This window comes from Callithrix jacchus, chromosome 19, assembly GCF_049354715.1.
Source record: "Callithrix jacchus isolate 240 chromosome 19, calJac240_pri, whole genome shotgun sequence".
NCBI classification, from domain to species: Eukaryota; Metazoa; Chordata; class Mammalia; order Primates; family Cebidae; genus Callithrix; species Callithrix jacchus.
This window is the reverse complement of record NC_133520.1, coordinates 8,674,128-8,686,443: the sequence shown is the minus strand read 5'-3', so window position 1 is coordinate 8,686,443 and position 12,316 is coordinate 8,674,128. Positions and strand designations below refer to the sequence as shown.

General features: G+C 36.7%; 1 protein-coding gene across 4 annotated transcripts in view; it reads left to right on the top strand.

Moving 5' to 3' along the window:
• The window catches only part of RAB3GAP2 (RAB3 GTPase activating non-catalytic protein subunit 2), a 110,183-nt gene that overhangs the window by 37,254 nt on the left and 60,613 nt on the right, over positions 1-12,316 (top strand). For 2 of the 4 annotated variants that reach the window (XM_078356492.1, XM_078356491.1), the window contains 5 exons: positions 6,317-6,440; positions 7,385-7,466; positions 9,663-9,710; positions 9,789-9,864; positions 10,171-10,272. In XM_078356492.1, coding sequence (XP_078212618.1) covers positions 6,401-6,440; positions 7,385-7,466; positions 9,663-9,710; positions 9,789-9,864; positions 10,171-10,272 — 348 coding nt within the window. In that variant the 5' untranslated portion in view covers positions 6,317-6,400. The remainder of the gene's footprint in view (positions 1-6,316; positions 6,441-7,384; positions 7,467-9,662; positions 9,711-9,788; positions 9,865-10,170; positions 10,273-12,316) is intronic. The other 2 variants (XM_078356494.1, XM_078356493.1) reach the window with 1 other exon arrangement.

Genomic DNA, 12,316 nt, shown 5'->3' with positions numbered 1-12,316 from the left:
CAAGATCAGATTTGGGTGGGGACACAGCCAAACCATCTCAGCTAGGTACAAAAATCCATCTTCAGCTTTTGCCTCATCCTAAAGCTGTCCCATGGTTGGACTGCACATTTAATCCACAAATGGGATGTAGGCCTTTTCAACAGGAAGCTGGATCTTACTCGTGATGATGCGTGTGGACTGAACCACTACAATACCAGGTGGCACCAAGTACTTATCATGGTCCAGTACTTCTGAGAGCCCAGACTTTTTCATAATTGGTGGAACCTGCCAGGCTGTTTTCCGTGGATCTTTGGTGATTCCGCTCACCTGTTTTCCAGGAGTGGTCCTCTCTGAACACCCACTTCACATTGGCAGGGAGGTGACAGGCTGGCTCTCCCGTGAAGCTTAGCACAGCCACCACAATGACAACGATGGGGGAGACTGCACACAAATTGGTGTTACGTTTACTAACCGGGTGATGGAGGCAAGTTTTTGTGGGAAAGCCAAGGTGGAAGGGGGTCCCTGGTGGAGCACCTTTAACAGTGATGTGTTTTTTTTGGTTTATTTTACATTTCAGGCATGGCTTGGGAAATTATCTTGTCAAATGATATTATTTTTGCATTGCTAGCTTCAAGGGAGCAGTGTTACTGACTGTGGGCCCCATTATTGGGGAAGTTTTCCAAAACCCCAATTAGTGGGCAAATGCCCTTACGATACAAAACAAAATGATGAGCTTGCATCTTGTCAGCCACTGAATGTGTGCTGATGCTCTGTTAGGCTTCCCAGAGCATTGTTGTGTGCAGCCCTATTTCTTGCCTGAGCTTTCTGGAACTGGCACTGGAAATCAATCACGTTTTGTTGTCAAACCTAATACTAGTTCATTGCGATCAGCCTAGAGAAGGGATTTCCTAATCTCCACACTACAATATTTTCATCAAGTTAGTTATGTGTGCTTAAACTTGAGACTTCCCGGAAAAATCTAGCACAGGAGTCACTTCAGACGGACTTGCACTCTTTATTCTTGGCTTGTGTTTCTGCAGCCCTTCTGGAGCACTACTGTGGCAGTGTTACAGGATACATTGAAGCAGAGAGGGTGGGGGGGAGAGAGAGAGAGAGACAGACAGACAGACAGACAGACAGAAGAGCATCGAGGGTCCAGGCATTCTCATGGATTCTGACCCACAGGCCATTTCCTCATTCCACCTCAGAACCCTGATTTTAGAAGTGAAGGACCAGAGTTCCTCTGTAAATTGTCCAGGGACTGTGTGAATATATGTTGCTTTAAATTTATTATCTGTAGTATCGGTATGGTTAGTAAAAATCCACTTATTCTTTCTAGAACTTGGTTTCTTTTCTGGAAAATGAAGAATTTTGATCAAATGATCTCCATAGTTCCTTCTGTTTCTGTTTAAGATTGTTTCATCTGTCAGTTGGCTTCAGGAGGATTATGACATGTGTAGGAGGGAGGTTGTTGTTCCATACAGACAAGCAGTGCTAGGATCTTTGATTACATTGTCTTGCACTTAGTACTACAGTTTCTTAGTTAATTTTTGATTTATTTAAATAAATTTGATTTTACCTGAGATTTCTCCCATCCATACCTCCCTTGGTTTTCTGTTTTGAATTTGCTTCATAATATGGTAAAATTTACTCTTGTTAGGGGCAAAATATTATAGCAAAGCTTATGGGGAAACAATACATTTCTTCCTCTTTATAATTTTAAGGATATTATCTGGTTTGGGTTATTGTCATTAGAGGCTTTTTATCCTTATATAGAATCTGGTATGTTGGATACTGTGCCTTAGTCATAAAGAAGTTACTTTAGAATTCCATGTGACCAAGAGCTTGCAGTTGCAATAGGTGTACAGCTGCTCCCCCGTGTGGTTGTGGACCCAAAGAGCTTGTGGAGCTTCTGTTAAGAGCACAACACCATTGCATTTTGTGACAAGCTAGCATCATTCTTGAGAAGCACAGCTAAAAGTTTAGATCTAGAATTTTATGGCACATCGAACTCTAATGATGATATTAACAATATTGTTGTATTTTTGAACCTATTTTTATAATATGTAAGGCTCAGTTGTACGCATCCAACTTTACTATGGCAAACTAGGAGGGTATGTTTTTAGAATCACAGTAACAAAAGAAGTTGGAGATGTTGAAAGGACAGAAAAGAATGTGAAAAGTGAAAGTGAAGAATGATGGAAGAGTTTGGCTTTCTGCTTCTTTATTCCCCTGTCATCGGTGGATAAACCCAGAGTGCTAATCCACATCAAGTTTTATTCTCGGGATTCATGTAACTAAAAATGTACACGTATAAGATGGCTAAGCAGGGGTAGGGATCTAATAAACGATCATGGAATCATTTTTCTGAATTTGCTTCCAAGCAAGTGAGGTCTATTTCCAATGCTTTTGACATGGCTCATCCTTTTGGGATAAAATTCATGTTTGCTTATGGATCGCGTATACTCCATTTGTTGGGGTAGCAGCAGGCAGAGCTGGATCATAATTTGACAGTGATTTTTAGGCCCAACTAAGAAGACTGTGATACAGTGGTATTCTGTTCATATATTTCTTTAACTTGTACCTACCATGGATTTGTCAGCCAGAATCTTTTAAATCTTAGTATTACTTATGAAAAAATATTACGAAGGATTGAATATACTAGCTTTAGATTGATTGCTCATTGTCATACAGTTTCATGTGTAAGAATAGGTGATACATTATTCAAGAGATAGGGAATGCTGTTATTTACTCATGTATTCTATTAGTGGACTGTGCTGTATGTGGAGTTGAAAAATAATATAAGCCATAGGCTTTGCCAACCCGAGGGCTTCTCATCTAGTGTGGGAGAAATGCAGTCACAGAATAAACAGGTAGCAGGCAATAGTAAGACCTTTAATCGCAGTAAGTTTGAAAGAAGGTTAAGAGTCAGGGTAGGATGTGTTTGCCAGAGGAACTGGAACTTCTGATGGAAAGATAGAAAGGAGAGGGACAGTATTTAAAGGAGTTCTTGAAGAATTGCCTCAAGAATACTCTGGCTCACATATTCAAATACGGTTTGTAGCTCTAAATCGACTCAAAGAGCTACAGAAAGCCTAGCCTGTAATAAAGTGACAATACGGTAGTTCTTTTGGAGGAAAGGCTTTTCATCGAATATGTCTCTAGAGTCAAATCTCAAGTAAAGATAAGCTTCCCGAAGAGCTAGATTTTCCCTACAGCCTAGATTTTAGTTTGGACTCTGACACTAATCCCATGGCTGGAGCACATCCCTTAACTCTGCAAGACGCCATTTTCTTTATTATAAAATTAGGTTTTGGACCAATTGGTCTCGAAATGTCTTTCATCTTTGACTCTGTCCTTTCTGTGCACATAAACATCAGACCTAATCCTTGTTAGTGGCATTATTTTGAAAACATGGGGCAACATAGGAACAACATTCTTTATTGGAAAAAAAAGAAAAGCAACTTTTATAATATTTTTAGGATTTACTGTTTAAACATAGTTTTGGAAGTGTGATAAGAGGAAGGAATCTATTTGTATAGATGCTCAATTATTAAAAAAAATTTCTTTGAGAACATGCCCAAATCAGGGCTGTATTCCTTTCCTGAAGCATTATGTTGATTCTTTTTTATTACATTGAGATGGAGATTTTAGGAGAAGAGTCAGAGACCAATCAAAGAGTTTTAGACCCTTAATTTCTTATCAAGTATCAATGCGTAAATAATATTCCTGTATAAGATGCCCACTTCTGGGCTCCTACCTGAAAATGGAACTTTAATCGCTTAGAAGGTCCTGTGCCTCACAGTTGTTATACTTGGAGTCTCAGTGATTGGAGGAAACCACGGCATAGTGTTGTCCTCAGCTTACAGCAAAGCCACCACGAGGGGTGATGTGTTGGGTAAACAGAGACTACCCTATAGCAGAAACTGTGGAACCCGGGAAAAATTGAATCACAACTAAGTTTTACCTTAGAACTTTTATCTTTGGCGGATAATTTTCTAATTTTTCTGTAGAAAACAAATATTAGAAACAACAAGCTAGATACGGAATTCCTTAAGAAAAATAGAGTTTTAATAAAATGAGATTTTGCTAATGTTATGTTCTTCCTTCCTTTTAGGAAACAGTGCAGCCTCATTAGTTTATTTTGCTTGAGAAAAAGGTTCCAAATCTATTTGTTTCCTAATATCCCACTGCAAAAGAAAAATAATTGCATGACTGTCCCAGAGGTTTCAGAGTGATTTGGAGTATTTCTGAGGTTTCCTGTGATCCATATTTGATTTGTGTTTTGAACATCTCTCTGATGGTATCCCAGCGAGAAATAATGTATTATTCCTGGAAGGATGCTACTACTATAACATTTCTGACTAGATTCTGTGTCTAAAATCTTTTAAATTTCATAATGCTTGAAATGCATGCTTATTACAAGTTTTTTAAATGCATGAAAATATAATTTTTTATAAAATTAAATTAACCTGCATATCTTTCCCTTCTCTTGCCCTCCCCTTTTGAATAATTCAATCTGAAAGACGTTAGATAGGGCTGAGTAATGTAGGAGTCTGGATGGCATCAGACCTAGAAGCCATAAGAGAATAGATGGATAATTTAGCTACATAACAATAAAAACGTTCTACATGGAAAAAATGAGCCATCCCAAATAGGAAAAACTATTTGTATCACTTATTTTCAAAGGGCCAATTTTTTTTTATATGTAAAGAGTGCACGCAAATCAATTAGATAGAGAGCAGCAACCCAACAGGTAATCTACAAAGGAACAGAAAAAACTGGTCATAGAAAATTACGCAGTTTGTTCCTTTCCTTTATATAAAAATGAGAAATTTTCTTAAGTATATGAGAAAATGCCTGAATTCTCATTCATAAGAAAAATGTAGTTTAAAAGTATATTGAGATACACTTTACCTATTAAATTGACACATCCACCATTAAAACATCTTTTGAAACGTCTGTGAAAAAGCAAGCACTTTCAAAAATTGCTAATGGAATTACAAATTAATACAACATGTGTGGGGCACAGTTTGGGAATATCCAGCAGATTTACTAATACTCATTCCCTTTGACTCACCAGTTTTGCTTCTGGGAATTTAGCCTACTGATACACTTCCACACAAACTGACACAATTATAAACTTATTTATTGCAATATAGTTTATAACAGCAAAAGATTGTGAGCAGTACAAATGTCCACACATGTAGGGGACTGGTTAAATAAATTATAATGCATCCAAAAAATGGAATACTATGCAGACATTAAAAAGAATAAAGAAACTTCATGTGGAATGAAGTCTTAGGAATACGTTAAGAGAAAACAGCAAAGTATAGAAGTATGTATATATTATGCTACCATTTTTGTAAGAAAAAGGGAGGAAAGGGGTAGTAAATTTGCATAAAATATCTCCGGAAATACACATAAGAACTGATTGTATTTCTCTAGAGTTGACAACTAGATAGCTAGAATATAGGAATATAAGAGACTTTTCAAAGAACACCATTTATAGCTGTTGAATTTTTAACCATGGGGATTTACCTATACAATAAATAAACTTCTAATGAAAGCAAGGAAATACCTTGTAGGCCAAATAAAAAGAAAGAAGCATAACATTATATCAAATGCTTTTATACATCCTATAACCATAGTAAACATCAGATATATTTTTCTTTGCTGTCTAGCTGCAGATACCATAGCTATCTCTTTGTGAACAGGATTATTCATGAAATTTCCTAATGCTGAATTATTCCTGGAGTGATTCCTATGTGACTTTTTTTTTTTTTTTTTTTTCTTTTTGAAGATGGATTCTCACTCTGTTGCTCAGTCTGGAGTACAGTGGCGTGTTGTCAGCTCACTGCAGCCTCTGTCTCCTAGGTTCAAAGGGAGTCCTCAGCCTCCCAAGTAGCTCGGATTACAGGCGAGCACCACCACACCTGGCTAATTTTTGTGATTTTAGTAGAGACGGGGTTTCATCATATTGGCCACGCTTGTCTCAAACTCCTGACCTCAGGTGATCTGCCCACCTCAGCCTCCCAAAGTGCTGAGATTACAAGTGTGAGCCACCACGCCCAGCCACTGTGTGACATTCTTTTAATGCCTTGCTCGTTTATATTTAGACATTTTACATTAATATTCAAAACTGAAGATTTGTTTATAGTGGGTATTTTGTCGGTCATCTTTGGCATGTTTTGATAAGGAATATTATGAAACTATATGAGAATTGGAAATATTTCCTCTTCTTTTTTTTCTTTCCCCTCACCCCTTGAGGCAGGCAAGCTGAGTTTGAATACTCTCGGCATTTTTGCATATGCAGTAATTGTAGTTTTACATACAGGAAGAAGAGGGAAATACTTGGAAAACACAAAAAACTTCCTGGCTCCAAGACTGTGTTTTATCCTTATCTCCAAGCAATGATCTTATGGTGATAGCTCGAGAGCAAAAAGCTGTATTTCTAGTGCGTGAGTATCCTATTATTTTCAGCAACCTTCATTTTGATGGATTGGATAGAAGAGAAAATGGATTAGGTGGAAAGAATATAACAGTTTTTCTTTCCTTCTCTCTCTCTCCCCCTCCCTCTCCCCTCTGTCAAAGTCGTTGACCTTTTCTCAATAACAATGTGAGTGAGGTGGTTTTCAACTCTAATTTGAAAACTTGTCATATTACAGATATCTGGTGTTTTGGGCATAACATTTTAACTTATAAGTTTTGTTGAAGATTAAAATTGACTTGTTTTTCATATCTTATAGATCTACAAACCTTACTGATCAAAGTAAGATTATATGTAAAATGTAATACTTTAAAATCAGTGAACAAACATGAAGATGAACTTTGTTCTTTCATTACCTAGTATGATGTATGGCATAGAAGTGTTTATAGTTTCTTGGATATGCTGGTGATCATCCTCAGGTTCGACAGATTAAACAAAAGTCAGTGGGTAGGAGTTGTTTTGATTTTGAGACTTAGTTTCTGAGCTCCTGACAAATATTTCAAATCTACATGTCAGGAAAAAATGTTTATAGAATGGTCTTACAAAGCAAATTTACCCTCCAGTAGCAAAGACCTAGTAGAAAAATGTTTTCTGTCATCTGAAGATACAAGTAGTCTTGAACTAGGCAGGATGAGCATAGGAATTAATAACTTTATTCTACAAGAACTGTGACAACATTATATAGGATATAGGTTGAATTGGGAGGAGAGGCGAAAGGCCAGGAGACTAGGTGTGTTATAAAAAATCTTATAAACATTTTTATCTTATATTTACCTATAAAAAAGACCCAAGTCAGTTAATACACAAATGTTAAATTTTATAATCATATTCTAAGGGGAAAGAGCAAAATTTATAAATTACTGTTTTAGTATATTGTAGCTAAAATTATTTTATATGATATCTTAATTTTTTTAGCAAAATGGAAATATAGTGATAAAGGAAAAGAAGAAATGCAATTTGCCATTGGTTGGAGTGGTTCTTTAAATGTCGAAGAAGGGTAGGTGCTAGTTAATTTATGTTTCTCTGTGTGTTACATGTATGTATGAAATTGTTTGACTTGTAAGTGAATCTATTAAAAAGCGTGTTTGGTTAGGCACAGTGGTTCACATCTGTAATCCTAGCACCTTGGAAAGCCAAGGCAGGAAGATCATTTGAGCCCAGGAGTTCAAGACCACCCTGAACAACATAGTAAGACCCTGTCTCTACAAAAACATTTTTTTTTCCTTTGAGACGGAGTTTCGCTCTTGTTACCCAGGCTGGAGTGCAATGGTGCGATCTCGGCTCACCGCAACCTCCGCCTCCTGGGTTCAGACAATTCTCCTGCCTCAGCCTCCTGAGTAGCTGGGATTATAGGCACGCGCCACCATGCCCAGCTACTTTTTTGTATTTTTAGTAGAGACGGGGTTTCACCATGTTGACCAGGATGGTCTCGATCTCTTGACCTCGTGATCCACCCGCCTCGGCCTCCCAAAGTGCTGGGATTACAGGCTTGAGCCACCGCGCCTGGCCTACAAAAACATTTTTAAATTAGCTGGATGTGGTACATGCACCTGTAGTCCCAGGTACTCCAGAGGCTGAAGCAGGAGGATTGCTTGAACCCAGGAGTTTGAGGCTGCAGTGAGCTATGATCATGCCACTGCATTCCTGCCAGGGAAACAGTGATACCCTCTCTCTTAAAAAAAAAAACAAAACAATTTTTTAAAATAAGAAAGAAATGCATTATTTGAAATGTTTTTAGTAAATGTATATGCATTCTAACTTTAGAGGTTGTAGAGAATGATTCAGTCAGCAAATTTTATGTATCATGTAATTAGTTTTTAATTCTGTTGTAAGATTTAAGGAAGAATTTAAAAAGAATCTCATAAAATCCTTTTTACATTTTGTCTTTTCCCTCTGTTCTGCATTACTAATTTTATTTATCCAAAAAGTCAAGGACAATCATTGTCTTCTCTGCCTTGCTGACATCGGGCTTACACTTGAAGGGTACAGTACTACATTAATTCTTAAAACTTATAAATACTTCAGAAATGCAAGTTGGTACATTAGTTTCCTGCTGACCCAGTAAAACTTTTATAACCAAGATATCCAGTGTGGTTACATGATGGAGCTGCTAGCCTAGAACCTTGAGCCCAAAACTGGTTTTCAATTAAATTTTAATGACTGAAAACTGTCTGATCAGACTGAATAAGGAAAGCCTTCAGACTTTGAAATGAGATAAAAGACAACCAAGTAGAAGTGCCTAAAACATCCCTGGCACATTGTAGATATTTGAAATATTCTCTACCATTATCAAAATAAATGGTAATATTTCCCCTTAGACCATTTAGACTAAGTGTTTTAAAGTCATTTGATTTCTGTCAGAAATGCAAAGCAAATTGTAATACTTTAAAATCAGTGAACAAACGTGAAGATGAATTTTGTTCTTTCATTACCTAGTATGATGTATGGCATAGAAGTGTTTATAGTTTCTTGGATATGCCAGTGATCATCCTCAGGTTCGACAGATTTAACAAAAGTCAGTGGGTAGGAGTTGTTTTGATTTTGAGCCTTAGTTTCTGAGCTCCTGACAAATATTTCAAATCTACATGTCAGGGAAAAAAAATATCTTTTTAATGGAACATCACACCTAACATGTACTTAGAAATAGATTATCAGAGCAACTTCTGCAAAATAGAAAAGAAAAATCAGCAAGTTGAATACATAAGTTTCTAAAATAATGTACCCTGCAGAAATACAATTTGCATTTCATGTAACTGGCAGTTCCTCAGCCATTTGCCCAGCTCCTGATCTCAAACAAGGCCGCAGGCCGAAGTTCTTAGCTGAAGCAGAGGAGAGGAGGGGAGATAGTAGGAAATGGCTGCTTGGGGATCATTTGAGGTTTGCTCAGTTCTGTATATAGTCAGTTGTGTAAGTAAAGTTTTGCTTTCTGTACTTCCATGTTTTTCATGACAATACAGAGTGAAAAATTCTGTTTCTTATTAACCTCAAATGTGTGCAGCATTACATTTTATGAGAAGGAATTTTAAGGACCTTATCTGCGGTGAGGTTTGACTGTATTTTTACTTATGCATCAGATAAAACTGGTTCACAGAAGTCATGTTCCACTTATTATCCTTTAAACATCCAATTATGGAGAAATAAAAGTAATTGTTAAGTTCAATGGAAAAGCATATGATTTTGTTTTTGTTTTTAGGGAATGTGTAACCAGTGCTCTATGTATTCCACTAGCAAGCCAAAAGAGGTAAGGATGAATAAGAGTTACCTGTTGTCTTTGCTTTGATGTATGAGTTGTTAAGACAATAAATGTTGTTTGTAACAGGAGTTCCACTGGGCGTCCTGACTGGACCTGCATTGTGGTGGGTTTTACTTCAGGTTATGTACGCTTCTACACTGAGGTGAGTTGAGTTTTCAGCAGCTAGAAAAAAAGCTATTTGACTGCAATACCTGGTTATGCATCCCCTTTATTTGTGACTTTATTACCTGCTGCCTGAAAATGTAGTTGATGCTTTAGGGGGATAGAGGCCAGGACAGACCATGGCAAGTTCTGGTAGAAGATACAGAGAAGAGGAGCTGTATTCTGAAAAGAGTGTACCTGGTACCTCTGGAAAACTGTTGGGGAAATGGTACACTCTGCCTGGTGATACCTGCTCCGATATATCGGTAAGAAAACAAGCAGGGCCCTTCTCTGTGCTTCCTCCTAGAATGGTGTGCTCTTGCTTGCACAGCTTTTGAATGAGGACCCAGTGCTTCAACTTAAATGCAGAACCTATGAAATACCACGACATCCCGGCGTGACTGAGCAGGTAGTGTAAAAGCTTGTGTTCCGGCAGTAGCAGTGACATTACTTGGAAGCAGTTTCTCTCCTCTTTTGGGGGTAGAGACTTAACAGATATCTTTGTCTTGTGGCACAGTTAGCTCTGCTGTCATATTCTAGAAATCTATTTGTAGCTGAAAAGGAATACCAGTCTTGCTTTTATTTATTTAATGAAATATTGTATGTTTCTTTCTACAACAAAGTAAAACACTTTAGTTAGAAGTCAAGAAAATTACTTATTTTAGAGTTTGATAGTGACTTAAGACAAAAGTATGGTATTATATAACCTTATATCTTTTTTTATTTGGATTTAGGTGCTAAAATTACCCAGAGTAAAAGAAAAAAAAAATTGCCTTCTTGTTACTAGTGCTACTACCTTGTACTTAAAGTTATTTCCCAGAAAGGGGGTTACTAAGCTTTTGTTCATAGTGGAAAATACATTATATTCATTGAAGATTTCAGTGAGAAAACAATACTCTTTAGTATTTAAGGCTCCAACTTCTTAGTTGCCTTATAAGATTTTGGCTGTCTCAGTCAAAAAATGATTGTAGAGCATTTAAACCAATATGGTTTTATTTGTTTTGCAGAGTTCATAATAAAACTGTGTAATATGCCTTCCCTTTTTTGTACTACTTGGCCTCCAAAAGATTTCAAGTAAACAGATGTATATACTGTATGTATATGTTAATTTAATTTGCATGGGAGATGGACTGGAGCGGTCAAAGAAACCTATCTACCTAGTAAGAGAGACTAGGATTAAAATCTAATAATATCTATGTATGAATTAATCACTAATATAAAACAATACCTAATTTATTGATAATGTATTTGAACGGAATACATTCTGTACAAGCTTAGAGAAAGGGGAGTTCAGTTTGGACTGGGAAAATAAGAAAATTTCATTGATGAGGTGAGATTTGCTCTAAGCATTGAATAATTATAGAATTTAATTAGGTAATGGAACAAAGGGGAAAGTGTTTCAGGTGATCAGGAGAAAACTTGAGAGAAGATTCAAATGTAGAACTATATATGCAACTACAAAGAAACCTGTGTTATAAAACAGTGAGAAACTGTCAAATAGGCGGAGTGGCCGAATTTTGCATAAATTCAAAAGCCAAGTGGAAAATTAGAATTGATTCAGGAAATGAAAGAGACTCCTAAAGATTTATGAGAAGAAAGTGATGTAATCAAAGGAATATTGAAGATTTCTTCAGGATAAACTGGAATTCGGGAGGCTGGTTATCTGGTTTTTTAAGTTATTTATAACAAATATGGAGTGGTGGGAGCCAGGACTAAAACGGCTACGGGAAGAGAGAAGGGACCAGTACAAAAATTGTTTTGAGGAAACAGTTAATAAGACTCGGTTATTGTGTAGAGATGTACACCTTTTTAAATGAGCTAAAAATGTCTCTAAGATACTTATCCTGAGGAGTGCCATTGTCAAAGTTGGAATAGGGGACAACATAGGCAGTAAATGTTACTAAATGTGGTTTTGTACGTGTTGAGTTTGAGGCAATGGTAGGAAATAAAACCAAGTTATTGGTGTCATGTAATGATAGAAAACTGCTTATAGGCACAGAGACTAGACTGGACATGATGGTTGAAGTCCTAGATAATGAATTCTTTCAAGTAAAGCATGTAGGAAAATAAAACTGCAGGCTGAGACTTAATTAAGTGTTAGTAACTAATAATACTCATCCTAAGGAGGTAGGAGAAATTGAACTAGTACAGGAAACAAGGAACAGCTGGAAATCAAAGAAGATAATCTGTGAACTGGAGATAACTTTCCAGAGATGTTTCTCAAATTTCTAAAAATTCACTGGATGATGAAGCTTTTTAAAATACATTAAATTTTGTCATATCTGTAAGACTCTTTTAGACATGGGTGGGAAAATATAACTGACATTTAAATATTTGCTTGCTATTTGCTATACAAGCCAAGAAAATAATCTCAAAATTTTTATCAAGAAGGAAGTCTTTGTTGTTACTCTGTATTCTACATTAAACATCTCTGGATCTAACACATCAATTTA